At 46.1% G+C, this 17,035-nt stretch overlaps 1 protein-coding gene across 1 annotated transcript; it reads right to left on the reverse strand.

Annotated features, from left to right (window-relative positions):
* Positions 1 to 11,346: 11,346 nt before the first annotated feature.
* Positions 11,347 to 16,874, reverse strand: rpl28 (ribosomal protein L28). The gene is made up of 5 exons (XM_085965735.1): positions 16,782 to 16,874; positions 15,266 to 15,356; positions 13,516 to 13,639; positions 12,891 to 13,009; positions 11,347 to 11,487 (listed from the first exon to the last, which is right to left on the reverse strand). The coding sequence occupies exons 2-5, from the start codon at positions 15,344 to 15,346 to the stop codon at positions 11,398 to 11,400; spliced, it is 414 nt and encodes a 137-aa protein (XP_085821861.1). The 5' UTR covers positions 15,347 to 15,356; positions 16,782 to 16,874; the 3' UTR covers positions 11,347 to 11,397.
* Between the last annotated feature and the right edge of the window lie 161 nt (positions 16,875 to 17,035).

A 17,035-nucleotide genomic window follows, 5' to 3' on the forward strand; every position in this document is an offset into this window, starting at 1 on the left:
ATGGTAGGGTGGTGGCAGAGTGGTGATCCTAGTGGGGAGTGAGAGAGGGGACCAGAGCAGCTTGATTATCAGGCTTTTGGTTGAGTGGTCTGTGGGACAGCTCTCCCAGGGTGGGAGAGTGTGGACAAAACTTGATGTCAGCCCCCTCTGGTGCCCGCTCTCCCACCCCCCTCTGTTGTCCCACAGACTACTCAACCAACAGCCTGACATAGTCATACCTTTCAGCCAATGTCCCAGACTCCTCCATCACCACCGGCAGGACAGACCAAGGGTGGCGGCACAGTGGAATACAATTGGGAGGGAGAGGCCTGGGAGTCCTCAACATTGACTCCGGACCCCATTAAGTTCCCCCCACCCCCAACATTAGGCTGACTGGCCTGTAGTTGGTGGGTTTATCCCTCTCCCCTTTTTTATAGTAGAGAAAGATTATTTCCACTGGTTCACGCCAGATGCAACAGGGTAGTGGCCAAGTGCACTGGATACAGCAAATAACTCAGATAAGGTGCAGTAGACCCAGGCATCAGAGCTTACCTCTCCCTGAGCCAAGCTGCTCCGGTCCCCTCTCTCCCTCCCCACTCCGGTTCCCTCTCTCCCAACCCCTTCCGTTGTCAACTCTCCCACCCCCCTCCAGTGCCCGCTCTCCCTCCCCTCCCCCCCCAGTCCCCTCTCTCCCAACCCCCTCCGGTGCCCGCTCTCCCACCCCTCCCCCCCCCCGGTCCTCTCTCTCCCAACCCCCTCCGGTGCCCGCTCTCCCACCCCCTCCGGTGCCCGCTCTCCCACCCCCTCCGATGCCCGCTCTCCCACCCCCTCCGGTGCCCGCTCTCCCACCCCCTCCGGTGCCCGCTCTCCCACCCCCTCCGGTGCCCGCTCTCCCACCCCCTCCGGTGCCCGCTCTCCCACCCCCTCCAGTGCCCACTCTCCCACTGCCCACCAGTCCAGCCTTGTCTTTTGCACCATCATCATTGAGGATGGGGATATTCATGCAGCCTCCTTCTCCCATTAGTTGTTTAATTGTCCACCACCATTCAAGACTGATGTGGCAGGACTCTAGAGCTTTGATCTGATCCGTTGTTTGTGGGATTGCTTAGCTCTGTCTGTAGCATTCTGTTTCCGCTGTTTAACATGCATGTAGTTCTGTGTTGCAGCTTCAGCAGGTTGGCACCTCATTTTTAGGTATACCTGGTGCTGCTCCTGGCATGCTCTTCTACACTCCTCATTGAACCAGGGTTGGTCCCTTGGTTTGATGGTAATGGTAGAGTGAGGGATATGCCGGGCCATGAGGTTACAGATTGTGGTGGAATACAATTCTGCTGCTGCTGATGGCCCAGTGGTGCTACTGAGCCACTCTTGGTGATGGACATTGAAGTCTCCCACCCAGAGTACGTTCTGTGCACTTACTATCCTCAGTGCTTCTTCCAAGTGGTGTTCAACATGGAGGAGTGCTGATTCATCAGCTGAGGGAGGGCAGTAGGTGGTAATCAGAAAGAGGTTTCCTTGCCTATGCTTGAGCTGATGCCATGAGACTTCATGGGGTCCAGAGTCAATGTTGAGGACATGCAGGGCCCCTCCCTCCCGACTGTATACCACTGTGCCGCCAACTCTGGTGGGTCTGTCCTGCCGGTGGGACAGGACATACCCAGGGATGGTGATGGAGGAGTCTGGGTCCACTGGTTCACTCCACATGCAACAGGGATGTGGCCAAGTGCACTGGACACAGCAAATAACACAGGCAAGTTGCAGAAAACCCATGCATCAGCGCTTGCCTCCCCCTGAGCCAAGCTGTTTCAGTGCTTGCTCTCCCACCCCCTCTAGTGCCTGCTCTCACATCCCCGTCTGGTGCCCGCTGTCCCACCCCCTGCCGGTGTCCGCTCTGCCACCCCTCCTCCGGTGTCTGCTCTCCCACCCTGCTCCCTGCCCGTTTGATTGGCACCCCATCCACCACCTTAAACATTCACTCCCTCATCCACCGGCGTACTGTGGCTGCAGTGTGTACCATGTACAAGATGCACTGCAGCAACTCACCAAGGCTTCTTCAGCAGCACCTCCCAAACCCGAGACCTCTTCCAACTAGAAGGACAAGGGCAGCAGGCGCATGGGAACACCACCACCTCTAAGTTCTCCTCCAAGTCACACATCATCCTGACTTAGATGTATATCGGCGATCCTTCATCGTCGCTGGGTCAAAATCGTGGAACTCCCTACCTAACAGCACTGTGGGAGTACCTTCACCTCACGGACTGCAGCGGTTCAAGAAGGCGGCTCACCACCACCTTCTCAAGGGCAACTAGGGACGGGCAATAAATGCTGGCCTTGCCAGCGATGCCCAGATCCCATAAGCGACTAAAAAAATCCCATGCCCTTGCACCATATCCTTGTCTAGTCTTTTTTTTCAAATACTTGTACAATTCCCCTTTAATTGAGGTTATAGCCCCAGTCTCAATAGCCACTTGTAAAATATTCCATTTTCTCATAAGTCTGAAAAAAATTCTTCAAATTTACCCTCTGCCCTTCCAGTGAGTTTAACTCACTTGGTGAACAATCCAACAATTGTTCAGTTTTGATCCTCCCGAAAGCTTTCCCAATTGCACGTGTCCCATTCAAAACGACGTGGCACATGCCACTAACATAATGCAAGTGAAGTCTCGGAGGCAACCCAGACTCACCTCTCGAGTAATCCCACACGAACTGTCTGAGTTCTCGGAGAGCTGCAGTCAGATTTGCCACCTGAACGTGGAGGTGAAGGTTCTCCTCTCTCAGCCCGTTGATGGTGTCCTGTAGTTTGAAGGCTGCGCTGAAAGTAAAGGCGCCCAGAGCGCACAGAAGTAGCAGGGCGGCTAACATCTGCATGTTGGCGCCTCCGCTTGGGCTTTGCTTTTCCAGTTTAGTGGCTCCTCACTTCCCCTCCACACTCCGCCTTCTCATGTCTCGGAAGGTGTCTGAGCGATCGTGTGGCGGGCGAAGAACTCAGATGATGGAACACACTCGTGTTCCACACTGGCATCCAAACTCCAGACTGGCAACTTGTCTCTCTGACCGGGAGCCCCAGCTGTCTCCTGAACCAGCAAGCCACTCTCTTTTGGATTTGAGGTCCACACTTCAGATCCTCCCCTCCTCACTCTCCCAGGTTGTAGTCCCACCCTGGCGCAAGTTCTAACCAATTGAACGCAGCAAGATCTGGTTTTATACCCAGCGTGGAAGTACGACAGCGCCTTAATAACACGAGCACTTGCTGTCGTCTTCTCTGCTTACGTGAATGGCAGGAATTGAAGCAGAGATTTTTTTTAGCCCCCCCCCCCCCCCGTGAATGCTCGCCCTCCTTTCCCAAACAATACCTCGTGCGTGATTGAGGACGTGTCAGTGCGTGGGGACGTTTCGCCATTTCAATTCAATTCAATTCAATTCAAATGCTTTATTGGCATGAAAGTTTACAGAGAACCATATTGCCAAAGCTTACATAGCAAAAAGGTACAGTTTTCCAACATTCTGTAGGTGTCAATCGATTTGACATTTGTTGGGTACATACAATATTACTTTTAAACAATATTAATTTTAAACAGTCTTACTTTTAAACAGTCCTCAGGTTGTGACATGTTGTTACATATTTGGCCCCAAGGTATGGTCTGTCTCCTTCTCCCAGGACTAATCTCAATTTTGACAGGTCATCCAATTCCTTGAAATCTGGGGTTGTTTGGCTTAGCTTGTTGAATAATATGTTTCTTGATGTGTTGAATTTTTCGCATTTTAGGAGGAAATGCATTTCTGTTTCAACCTCGCCGGCCAGACATTGATCGCATATTCTATTCTCTCTAGGCTGCCAGGATTTCTTGTATCTGCCTTTTTCAATTTCCAGTTGGTGGTCGCTTAGTCTGTACCTGGTGAGGGTCTGTCTCTGTTTTGTGTCTCTGATGGTCGTGAGGTAGTCTGCCAGTTTATAATCTCTTTTTAGGGCCCGGTAACATTCTAATCTGCTTTGGCTTTCGGTTATTTTGTTCCAATGTTCCAGGTAGGTTTCTTTGCATTGTTTAATGATTTGGTTCACTCGGATTGGTGTTTGGACGGCTGTGTTGGTCTGGGGCTGGTCAGGGTCCGGCTGAGTACTTAGTTTCAGTAGCAGCTGACTCAGGGGACTCTTTTCTGGGTTTAGCTCTTGGGTCTGAAAGGCTTTGAAATGAAGGGTGTCTGGGGAGCTAGATTTGAGGTGATTTAGGAAGTTTAGTGCTCGTTTTTGGATGTTTATTATCAGTGGGTATCTGCCTAGTTCGGCTCTGCATGCATTTGTTGGCGTTTTTCTTTGGGTGCGAAGGATGCTTCGGCAGAATTCTGCATGTAGGGCTTCTATTGTGTGTTTTTCCCATTTAGTGTAGCTTTGGTTTCACTCGCCTCCGTCCCTTTTCGCCGTGTGCCGGTTTTACACAATCCAAAGGCAGTTTAGGATGTTTACAGGTGGGCGGGACTGGGAACAGATCAGCAAGATCCTGTGCAAAAAGAAGTAGGTGTGTGCCTGAAACGGGTGAGATTCCGGCAGCTGCAGTTCTGGACAGTGCACGCAATCGGACAGCCAGCGACCACTCATTCTACCACACTCAGTCATTTACAGTCCAACTGTGTCACATCATATTGGAACAGGGATATCATTCCGATTGTGTTACAACCTGCAGTAAATCAGTGAAAGGGTTCGAGAACATCAAACACCACTGATTTAATTGATGTTTTAAATGTGTTTGTAAAATTCAATTCAATTAGCAATAGACCTTTTTATTTAATTTATGTAGATTATAAATCCGGAGAAACATAGAAACATAGAAGAGAGGAGCAGGAGTAGGCCATTCGGCCCCTCGAGCCCGCTCCACCATTCAATGAGATCATGGCTGATCATCCTAATTCATTACCCTGTCCCTGCCTTCGCCCCATATCCCTTGATCCCTTTAGCCTTAAGAAATATATCTAACTCCTTCTTGAATATATTTAATGAATTGGCCTCTACTGCCTTCTGTGGTAGAGAATTCCACAGGTTCACCACTCACTGGGTGAAGAAATTCCTCCTCATCTCAGTCCTAAATGGCTTACCCTTATCCTTAGACTGTGACCCCTGGTTCTGGACTCCCCGACCATCGGGAACATCCTTCCTGCATCTAGTCTGTCTAGTCCTGTTAGAATTTTATAAGTTTCAATGAGATCCCCTCTCATTCTTCTAAACTCCAGCAAGTATAAGCCCAATCGACCCAATCTCTCGTCATGCAGAAAATGCAGCCCGTGACTGGAATAACTATAAATATTATAGTTTAAAATAAAAACAGAAAATGCTGGAAATGCTCAGCAGGTCAGGCAGCATCTGTGGAGAGAGAAACAGAGTGAACGTTTCAGGTCGATGACCCTTCGTCAGAACTGGGAATATTATAGTTTAGTTGCTTTTCACTGGCGGGTTCTGCGAAATTGTGTGTTAATCGTGTACTTATTGCCTAATGAAATGGTCTTGCAGATAGAGTTAAATGAAGAGGGTTGGGAGGGAGGAGGCTCGCCTGGGGCATGAACACCGCACAGACCAGCTGGGCTGTAAATTCTATGTAAACTGATAATGGTAAATGGATGTAGAGAGACATAGGGCGATCAGGTATTAAACGGAATTACAATGTTACCAATGCAATGTAAATATCTCCAATTTCACTGTGAAGAGCTGCTATCACAGGACCCAAGCACAGGCGATCCACTGATGGGCAATCCATACTATCGAATGCAAACGACAATCACAGGAAGCTTTCCCCTTTGGAAATGTTTACTGTACATAACAGACTAATGGCAATATGGAAAGCTATTGTAGAGGCGATAAAGTTCAATGTAACGTTGTGGGCTCAAGTCCCACTCCAAAGACTTGAGCACAAAAGTCTAGGCTGACACTCCAGTGCAGTACTGAGGGAACGCTGCACTGTCGGAGGTGCCGTCTTTCGGATGAGACGTTAAACGGAGGTCACCTCCGCTCTCTCAGGTGGACGTAAAAGATCCCATGGCACTATTTCGAAGAAGAGCAGAGGTGTTAACCCTGGTTTCCTGGCCAATATTTATCCCTCAATCAACATCACAAAAAGAGATTATCTGGTCATTATCAGATTGTTGTTTGTGGGATCTTGCTGTGTGCAAATTGGCTGCTGTGTTTCATAACAACAACTTGTATTTATATAGCACCTTTAACGTAGTAAAACGTCCCAAGGAGCTTCACAGGAATATTAAAAGACAAAAAATTTGACACTGAGACACATAAGGAGAAATGAGGGCAAGTGACCAAAAGCTTGGTCAAAGAGGTAGGTTTTAAGGAGTGTCTTAAAGGAGGAAAGAGAGGTGGAGAAGTTTAGGGAGGGAATTCCAAAGCTTAGGGCCTAGGCAACAGAAGGCACGGCCACCAATGGTTGAGCAACTATAATCAGGGATACTCAAGAGGGCAGAATTTGAGGTGCACAGATATCTCGGGGGGGGGGGGGGGGTGGTGTGGGGCTGGAGGAGATTACAGAGATAGGGAGGGGCGAGGCCATGGAGGGGTTTGAAAACCAGGATGAGAATTTTGAAATCGAGGCGTTGCTTAACCGGGAGCCAATGTAGGTCAACGAGCACAGGGGAGATGGGTGAACGGAACTTGGTGCGAGTTAGGACACGGGCAGCCGAGTTTTGGATGACCTCATGTTTACGTAGGGTAGAATGTGGGAGGTCAGCCATGAGTGTGTTGGAATAGTCAAGTCTAGAGGTAACAAAGGCATGGATGAGGGTTTCAACAGCGGATGAGCTGAGGCAAGGGTGGAGACAGGCGATGTTATGGAGCTGTAAATAGGTGGTCTTAGTTATGCTGCGGCTATATAATCAGAAGCTCATTTCAGGGTCAAATATGACACCAAGGTTGCAAACAGCATGGTTCAGCCTCAGACAGATGTTAGGGAGAGGGATGGAGTCGGTGGCTGGGGAACGGAGTTTGTGGCGGGGACCGAAAACAATGGCTTCGGTCTTCCCAATATTTAATTGGAGAAAATTTCTGCTCACCCCGAACTGGATATTTATTTATCCCTCAATCAACATCACAAAAAGATTATCTGGTCATTCTCAGCTGTTTGTGGGACCTTGCTGTGCGCAAATTGGCTGCTGTGTTTCATAGATTACAACAGTGACTACACTTCAAAAGTACCTCATTGGCTGTAAAGTGCTTTGGGACATCCTCCGGTGGTCATGAAAGGCGCTATAGAAATGCAAGTCTTTTCTTTAATGTGATCATTTAAAAAATAATAAGTACCCGCTATGAAACTAAATAGTTTGATTGAAAATAACATTAAGATCTTCGGAACTTATACAGTTCTTTACCCCGAAGAATTGCTCCTACAAGGTTGGGTAATTACCATTTTGTGTTCAATTTCATCATTGAATAGATCTCTTCACCCTGGTTGTTAATTTTGACTTTTCCTGATGTAATCAGGTCGGCAGAATTTCAATCTATTATTAGACCCCAAGGTCAGATATTATGCTAATCTGATGGGATAACTGTCTCAGCAGATGCTGCCTGACCTGCTGAGTGTTTCCAGCACTTTTTGTTCTTATTTCAGATTCCCAGCATATGCAGTATTTTGCTTTGGTTCTGCTGACGACGTTAACGCCAGGGTTAACAATTCAGCCCCGTTTCAGAGAGGAGTGAGCAGAGGCAAAGAAAAAAAGGGGAAATTAGTGTAGAAACCGTCCAAGCAATCAGATTTTTAAAAACTTTACAAAAATGGTGCAGGATGCTCCACAGAAAAACTACCTTTTTGCAGACTTGAAATAACAATTAAAACACGTTCAAATATGTAACATATCGGGAGAGCGAGACTTCAGAGAAAGGAGGTTGTGATGGGCTGCAGCAGTTAGTCTGTTTACACCAAGCAAGATAACCAACTGTGTAGTGTAGCCTGTTCTTCATTTTTGTGTTATAACATAAGTTTAATCTGGCGCACTCAATGGGCCGAATTCTGTGCTGCACTATTCTATGAATTGAAAAAGTGTATCTGATAACTATTGTTCAAAACATGTACCTCTCTTGACTCCCCCAGTTTCTGATTTGTTGCGTTGCTTGTCTGACATCCAGTATTGGATGAGCAGAAATTTGCTCCAACTAAATATTGGGAGGATAGAAGCGTTTGTCTTTGGTCCCAGCCACAAACTCTGTTCTCTAGCCACCAACTTCATCCCTCTCCGTGGCCAGTTTGAGGGTGAACCAGACCGCTTGCACTCTTGGTATTTTATGTATTTGACCGTGATGAGCTTCCGACCACATAGCCACTCTATCTCAAATCTACCTACCTCCGTAACATTGCCCGTCCCTCATCCATGCCTTTGTTACCTCTAAACTTGACTGTCCCAACACACTCCTGGCCATCCTCCCAGCTTCAAACCTCCTTAAACTTCAGCTCATCCAAAACTCTGCTGCTTATATCCCAACTCGCACCAAGTCCTGTTCACCCATCTCCCCTGTACTCTCAGACCTCCTCGTTCAGCAACACCTCAAGTTACTGTAACAGTAATTTTCAAAAGTTCCTTTTGTTTAAGAAATTTCAAGCAACTCAAACTTGGAATACAAATGGTGCCCCTTTCTTGAGTGGCTGCATTCCCACAACTGAATTAAAAAAAACAGTACTTCTGTCAGTCAGTCTCTATAGGCCTATTTATCCTTCATGACTAATTGGCAAAATAATGGGATAAAGAACAAACTTGAGGCCTAACTACCTGGAAATAACTTAGTAAGTAAAATATTAGAATAGGGACAACCAAACCTAGGCAACCTAGGATTTTTGTTAAGTGAGATGTCTGGCAGACATTGAAAAAAGCCCCATGTCATGTATCCAGACTTCCAGAAAAACTTCAATTAAGTTAACATAAAGGCAGTATGTTCTATTTCAAACACCCCTACATAAAATTTGCGAGTGGAAAATAGGCAGAGGTAGCAGCAAACATTAATTGCTGAGATAATAGTTTAGCTTAGCAGAAGATATTAACCTGGAAAAGGGGGGGGGGGGGGGGGGCAGGGAAGACAGATGAATCCACAAATCCAAATGAAGTAGCCATAGTACACTGGATTTAGACAAATTGTGCATGAGGGTAGAACTTACAGATTAAATTCAGTATTAGGTGCAAAATGGGAGATATTTAACCAACAATGGGTGTTCAACTAGCTAGGGTGGAAAATGATTTGGGAAACCATGTCCAATCATTGTGGTGCAGGTATCAACGAAGCAAACAGAATGCCAAATCAGTAGGATAAAATCTGAGGCAGTCATACTAAAACTTTTTGTGATCCGATGGCACCTGGAGTGTTTATTCAGCTCTACCAAAGTTCACTATTCAACCCCTGAAAGCAGTGCAGATAAAGGCCACACAATGGATCCTCAGTATCAAGGGACCGAGTTATTTGGGAAAGTTAGAAAAATAAGTCGTCTCGAGCCTTAAAAGCTCAATAACAATGGACCATAAAAGGTATAAAGATAAATGGAATAAAGAGGTTAACCAAGAGCACAATTTGCACCACATCTGAGACAAGATTGCATGGGTACAAAATTCAAAAACACACAAGCTTTGGGCCACTGTATCAGGAGACATGACAGAAAGTGTTCAATGCCCGGGAAGGTCATCCAGATAAGGTAGTGGAGACAAAAACTTGAATAATTTCACAGGATACTATGATTTGAAGGGGCACGTTTGAGGAAAGATGAGCTGGATAGGCAAATAGGCTTTCTTGTCTTTATCTCGTGATGTTTCTGCCCAATTGCAAGTCTATTTTATAATGCAATACTGGTTAGACGACACTAATAATTCTGGTGTTTGTTGACAACACAAAAGGGTGAACTTTCCCTATGGAATATATACACCCACACTTCCCAGTGGTGAAGTAGTCAGCATTACTTTTGAATACAACACTTTAAGAAAGGGATAATAGTGAATATAACACGAGGGAAAAAAGTCAGAAGTAGCATCCATATTGTCACATCTAGTATTGTGTGTACATGTTTTGTATGGAGTTAAGTACAGTTGTGTGTACATGTTTTGTATGGAGTTAAGTGCAGTTGTGTGTACGTTTTGTATGGAGTTAAGTACAGTTGTGTACATGTTTTGTATGGAGTTAAGTACAGTTGTGTGTACATGTTTTGTATGGAGTTAAGTACAGTTGTGTGTACATGTTTTGTATGGAGTTAAGTACAGTTGTGTACATGTTTTGTATGGAGTTGTGTACATGTTTTGTATGGAGTTAAGTACAGTTGTGTGTACATGTTTTGTATGGAGTTAAGTACAGTTGTGTGTACATGTTTTGTATGGAGTTTAAGTGCAGTTGTGTGTATATTATGTATGTATTTAGAAGTATATATTTACAAACCAAGCGCAGTTCTAATATTTGGAAGGAAGCAATTTAAATGATGCCGTCTTCTGCAGTTTGATTTAAAGAAAGGAAGCTCCTGATCCAAAGGGAACAGTTCTGAGTTGCTGGATCCCTTAGTCTGTTCATATAAACAGAAGTATTTTGGCCCAAGTCTTTATGGTTATACAGAAATACTTTCCTTTTCAACAATCACAGTAGACAGAAGGGATTAAAGGAGGAGGAGTTTAGTGCCCCCCTTTTCATTCATAAAAATGGACTATTTAAACATCATGCAGATTCTTGAGCAGTTTCTGCTGGGCTGGGTGACAACTCCAGGTATTAGATGCAACTTCAAACCAGGGCTCTCCCACCCCGAGAAAACCACTCTTTCGGTTAGAGCTACAGATCTCCCAGCATGATTTTCTAAGATTGGGTAGTTCTAGAGCAGCCACAGGCCACTCTGAAGCCATACCCCACTGGTTTCTGCAATGGAGCCACTCTGTAACTGACAGCAACTTAGCAAGACCTTACCGAATGATCTTCATGCTGGCGGTAACAGGCTTAAGTAAATAAAAGTGGCTATACTTTGAATTAAGTACAACCCCTAAACTTCCCACCTCAAGTTTAAAAATATTCAAGTTCTTTGATACATAGCTGGAGCACAAACACTTCAGCCTCAAATACTGAAGTGTACGATTGCAGTACTTTATGAAAACAAGTTTAAAAAGCAACCACACTCATGTAAAAAAGAACTTCATGTTTAGGTTCCGAGCTGAAGAGAGGATGAGGGTGAAGGGTTAATTTTGCAAGCATCCCAAGAAAGTTAGAGCTAATTAAAATAAATAATTGCATCCAAGTTTTGTAACACTCAAGCAGGGCCCAAAAACGATGCAGATCCCAGAACATGACCAGCACTAGGCGTGACTGACATATGAAGATGGTACCAGTCCCAAACACGACCAGCTCATTTAACACAACTACACAGCACAAGCTACTTCAATCTTGCTTTATTATCATATAAACCATGTACAGTCTTTACAAGTTTATGCACTTTTGGTAGCCCGGGTGCGCTTCTTCTTGACCACAACTGGTTTCTGGCTCTTCAGGATGGCACTAGCACGACGAAGTGCAGCCTGAAAAAAAGTCACACACACCATTACAAAGTGAACTTGTTTTCAATAATCTGTCGTGTTATAACTTTCACAGCAAGCTTTTCACAGATTTACAGCAACAGCAAAGATAACAGCACCTGGAATTAAGGAGAGAATGGCCATGTGGAGAGAGATGAAGGGCAGAAACCAAATACTAAACCAAGATGCAAATACACAAGTCTTTAAAAGGTGGCAGCACAAGTAAATTAAAGATCCACTGGGTCAGCTAGATGATAATGAGGGGGCACAAATTCAAAATCAAAGAATTAAAGCTGTGAGGCTAGAAAACATTTCTTTGCAAAGCAAGCTGGAATGTGGAATTCTCATTCACAAAACCATTGTTGAAGCAGAGTTCATGAATGAAGAGATTATAGGGAAGGAGGCGGGAAGTGCGATTAAACTAGGTGACTAAAATGGAGAAAGACCTGTGTAGACTTATGGGGTCAAACGGCCCATTTCTCTGCTGTAACATGGACGTTTTTGCAAGTTTAAAAACTGAAAGGCATTTGCTGTTCTCGCCACAGGATTTATTTTTTTTGCTCAAGAAATTCAAGGAGGTCCCTTGATGGCTCAGTGGACAAATGTCAACACAGAACAGAAAAGGCCCATGTTTCCAACTGTAGTTTGTGCTAAGTCAGCTGATCTCAACCAAATCAGAACTTTGGTGAGAAAAGGGAAAGACAGACAAGACAGCGCGGCATCCACATGTAATTGGCTACTTGGGCACGACAACAGAGGTCGCTCGTGGAACTGCACGCCAGCACAAAGACATTGCCTTCAGCTGAAGAGAGAAACCAGGAAGGAAAATATTTTAACTAACTGCGGCATTAAACAGAATAAAATTACTTGAAGTAACAACAGAAAATGCTGGAAAAACTCAGCAGGCCAGGGCAGCATCCGTGGAGAGAGTAAACTGAGTTAACGTTTCAGGTCGAAGACCCTTTGTCAGAACTGGAAAAAATGCAGGAAAAGGGATAGATTTTAAAGCAAAAATAACAGAAAATGCTGGAAAAACTCAGCAGGCCAGGCAACATCCGTGGAGAGAGAAACAGAGTTAACGTTTCAGGTCGAAACCCTTCGTCAGAACTGAGAAAAAAAGGCAGGAAATGAAACAGATTAAAAGGCAGTTTGGGGGCTGGGAAATGGGGGCGGGGATGAAAGAAGAGACATTAAGAGATATTCAAGGGGAGACGAGATAGTAATAGGACAGGTAAAGAAACAAACAATGGCTCTAGATTTTAAAGCAAGTGGGGGCTGGGGAAAGGGGGAGGGGATGAAAGAACAAAAGAGGTCAGGATTGAAAGCAGAGGAGATTAAGAGAATTGACTTTCTTCATTATACTCAAGTAGCTGATGTTTGCACAAATAGCACCAAATTTTTCATACCATGCGAAGATCCTTTCGGTAGTTGTTCTTCCGGATGATGTGTCGCAAACTGTTCAGGGTAGCACGGCCATTCTTGTTGATGGTGATCTTTTCATAGGATGTTGCTGGTTTGCGTTGACCTAAATCATACACAAACGTATAAAATTGAATACACGGCAATTTAACATGAATTACCACAAGCAGTCGGAGTGGCCACACTGCTACCTCCAGATCTTATTCAGACAGACAAGACATGAAAATAAGGAATGCCCCACTACAGGTCCACAACCAGAGCAAAGGGCCATCAAGGGGAGAAGGGAGTGGCAATAAGAAGCACAGTCTCACAGGCTGCTCTTGTACTTCGCAGATGCCCATCTAAAGAGCAGAATTGACAAAGACCCAGGAATAATTTTACTCAGCTAGTGAAGAATAAGGCCAAAGAGGCACACACTAGAGTAATTAGATGGCAGGAAGAGGAGAGTAGAGGAAAAAAAAAGGTAAAACCACATGGCTATTCCTGCACTATTACAGTAAGAAATCAGGCTCTTGTGCACATATCTGACGATTTGAAATCTAGAGAACACAAGTGCATTTCTGAAGATGTAGTTCTATAATTCACAGGCAAGGAAATAACCAGTGCACCTACCGGCTCGCTTTTTGAGGACGACTACCACTCCTTTTCCATCAGCTGCTGGCTCCACACCTACAGTTTTGCGGTGAATAAGTCCATTGTAACGGAAAGAGTTTCTGGACTTAAGATTGTTGGGCTCCTATGTTTCAAGAACAAGACAGTGAGTCGAAGATTAAAAAATGGAGCACAAAATCCCTTTCTGTGCATCAACAAGCACTCTGGATTAATTCCGTCAATGAGCGACCGTAAATCTAAGGAAGATACAGGGCAGCAATGATATACCTATCAATTCATCCAATGAAAAGCGACGAGTTAAGAAAGTAACTATAGGTTTTTATTGGCTAAATAACAGAGCCCACCCTCGTGGGTGATCGGATCCAACAAGGAGGAATACCAGCCAGTCGACCACCTTTATACCTGGGCAGGTAGGTGGAGCCATGGTATAACAGCGTGACAAGAGGCGACCTCGTGTAGTGATACAACAGTGTAAACAGTGATAACCATAGTGTAACAATAAAAGTGGTTTACCACAAGCAATAACTAGCAAACACCAATAGCAAAGATGCACAACTAGTTTTGAATAACTCAAAAATAGATGAACTAAGTACAAAGCGCAAAAGACATTTCAGCTGTTAATGAAAACACCTGGAGCTAAACTAGCCAAGTTAAAGCAGTTGGCCGAAAAAACAATGATCAGTACTGCAATACTGAAGTATCTGATAGCTTCCAACAAAATGGGTACTACACACGTGGACACCAGCAAGGACAGAGCTGGAGCTTGCCCAGCATGCCTCCAAGTCAAATAGTCTGACGAGACAGCGTCTGTTCTCCGATCTGAAAGTGGCAACATGGCAGAATACTGGAGTGTGATTGGTGCCTGCAGGATTGAACCCCAACACGAGTCAGCAACCACAGTAAGAGAAAATGTTTAAAAATGGCACACATGGATGTGATCATGGCAGCGCCTCACCCAGGAATCGCAAACTCAGCAATCCCATCAGGGAAGGACTTGGCTATTCACTGTTAGAGTGGCACTAGGCAGCAGCCACGTGAAGAGTTGTAACTGGCAGAGGTTTTCAAGCAGGTCCTCTGATCACCCTCTTGATCAAACTATGGTTTAGGGTCCAGAGAAAATTCAGTGTCAAAGTCACCAGGCCTCGGGTGACTGTCTGTGTGGAGTTTGCACATTCTCCCCGTGTTTGCGTGGGTTTCCTCCGGGTGCTCCGGTTTCCTCCCACAGTCCAAAGATGTGCGGGTTAGGTTGATTGGCCATGATAAAAAAAATTGGCCCTTAGTGTTAGGGGGGGATTAAATACGTGGGGTTACGGGGATAGGGTTTGGGTGGGATGGCTGTCGGTGTAGGGACCGGGTGCTAGGGTTTGGATGACCAGCCATGATCTCGTTGAATGGCGGAGCAGGCTCGAAAGGCCTACTCCTGCGCCTAGTTTCTATCACACCAGTCAGAGCTGTCTACACTGTTACAAACTCTCTAGACACCACAGGGGAAGCAAAATTAGAGAATTCACCTCTAGCCCTGATCTATTATGACTTTCAACTCCAAATCCTAAAGCAATAGAATGAACTCCCCAACAGCACAGAGACTGGAAAACTCAGCAGAAACCTTGTGAAAAAGCACAATTTCAATAATGGTGCATGGAAGCACAAAAATGCAGTTAGCCTCAAATTGTGATTTCAACTAAATATTAATCATCATGATCTCATCTCATTATATATAAAAAAGTGTTTTAAAAAGCTTAATACTCACAGTGCTGTAGACCTGCCTGTTTCTTTTAATAAGGAAACTTGAGCAGTTCCGGACAATCATCCACTGTAGGTCAGCTGACATTTTCAATCACCTGGACAGAAAGAGACACAAGTTGAGTCTGGTGTCGGCACACTCGGGCCGAGGGCTGCCCCTTTAACTAAATCGTGGGCAAACGGGACAAGGCCCGAGGATAAGCGATGAAGCACCAGCCAATCTGGCCACACTCCGCGGTTCAGTGGGTAGTACCCTCGCCTCGGAGTCAGAAGGTTGTGGGTTCAAGTCCCACTCCAGAGACTTGAGCACATAATCTAGGCTGACACTCCAGTGCCGTCTTTCGGATGAGATGTTAAACAGAGGCCTCGTCTGCTCTCAGGTGGACATAAAAGATCCCATAGCGCTATTTTGAAGAAGAGCAGGGGAGTTATCCCCGGTGTCCTGGCCAATATTTATCCCTCAATCAACATCACAAAAACAGATTATCTGGTCATTAGACCGATACCTGGGATGGCAGGAATGACATACGAGGAGAGATTGGGTCAATTGGGCTTATACTCGCTGGAGTTCAGAAGAATGAGAGGGGATCTCATTGAAACTTAAAAATTCTAACAGGACTAGATGCAGGAAGGATGTTCCCGATGGTCGGGGAGTCCAGAACCAGGGGTCACAGTCTAAGGATAAGGGGTAAGCCATTTATGACTGAGATGAGGAGGAATTTTTTCACCCAGAGTGGTGAACCTGTGGAATTCTTTACCACAGAAGGCAGTGCAGGCCAATTCATTTAAATATATTCAAGAAGGAGTTGGATATATTTCTTAAGGCTAAAGGGATCAAGGGGTATGGGGAGAAAGCAGGGACTGGGTACTGAATTTGGATGATCAGCCATGATCTCATTGAATGGCGGAGCAGGCTCGAAGGGCCGAATGGCCTACTCCTGCTCATATCTTCTAGGTTTCTATATTGCTGGAGTGGAGTTTGCTGTGTGCAAATTAGCTGCCGCGTTTCCTACATTACAACACTCCAAAAAAGTACTTCATTGGCTGTAAAGCGCTTTGGGACGTGTACTGCGCTGTATAAATGCAAGTCTGTCTGTCTTTGCAACCAAGTGCGGGTTCGGCCTTTGAACCGGTTGAGACTCCATCCTCCCCCCCCACAGGACAGAAAATGCCGGCCACATGCAGCCCAGGCCACAGCACACAGCCTGGCCCCCGGAGAATACAGCTTGGGCCGCTTCACAGAGCGACTACACGGGCCCCGAGCTCCCCTCACACCAGACTCTGGCCCGCAGTCCAGTACCGCCCGGCACTGCGCCGGGCATTAGTCGAGTGATCGAGGCCCGGCCGGATAGATTGCCCTCGCCCGGAGCCGGCGGTAAGGGTGTGCTGCCGATGCGGGGACGGGAGCCGGCGGTGAGGGTGTGCTGCCGATGCGGGGCCGGGAGCCGGCGATGAGGGTGTGATGCGGGGCCCAGGCCCGGAGTTCAAAGCTGTGACTCGGGCCGAAGCAGCGCGCGCCGTACCTGCTTCACCAGCGCGCGGAGAGAAAGGCCGAGCCAGGCCCGCGCGCCGCCTAAGCACACCTCACGCACGGCGCGCCGCCCGCCAGCCCTCCGCCTGATTCCGTATCGCGCGACCCCGACACACAAACGCACATATATTTGTTTAAAAAAAAATCCAGTGTCTCATTTTTCTCAATTAAATCGGCAGCCACACGGCAGGGGCTCAACGCGGTCTTCATATTCGTGTATTTGCGCGGGACTATTTTGTTCCTTCC

This window comes from Somniosus microcephalus, chromosome 23 (genome assembly GCF_052327205.1).
Source record: "Somniosus microcephalus isolate GS21.2 chromosome 23, FLI_Smic_1.0, whole genome shotgun sequence".
NCBI classification, from domain to species: Eukaryota; Metazoa; Chordata; class Chondrichthyes; order Squaliformes; family Somniosidae; genus Somniosus; species Somniosus microcephalus.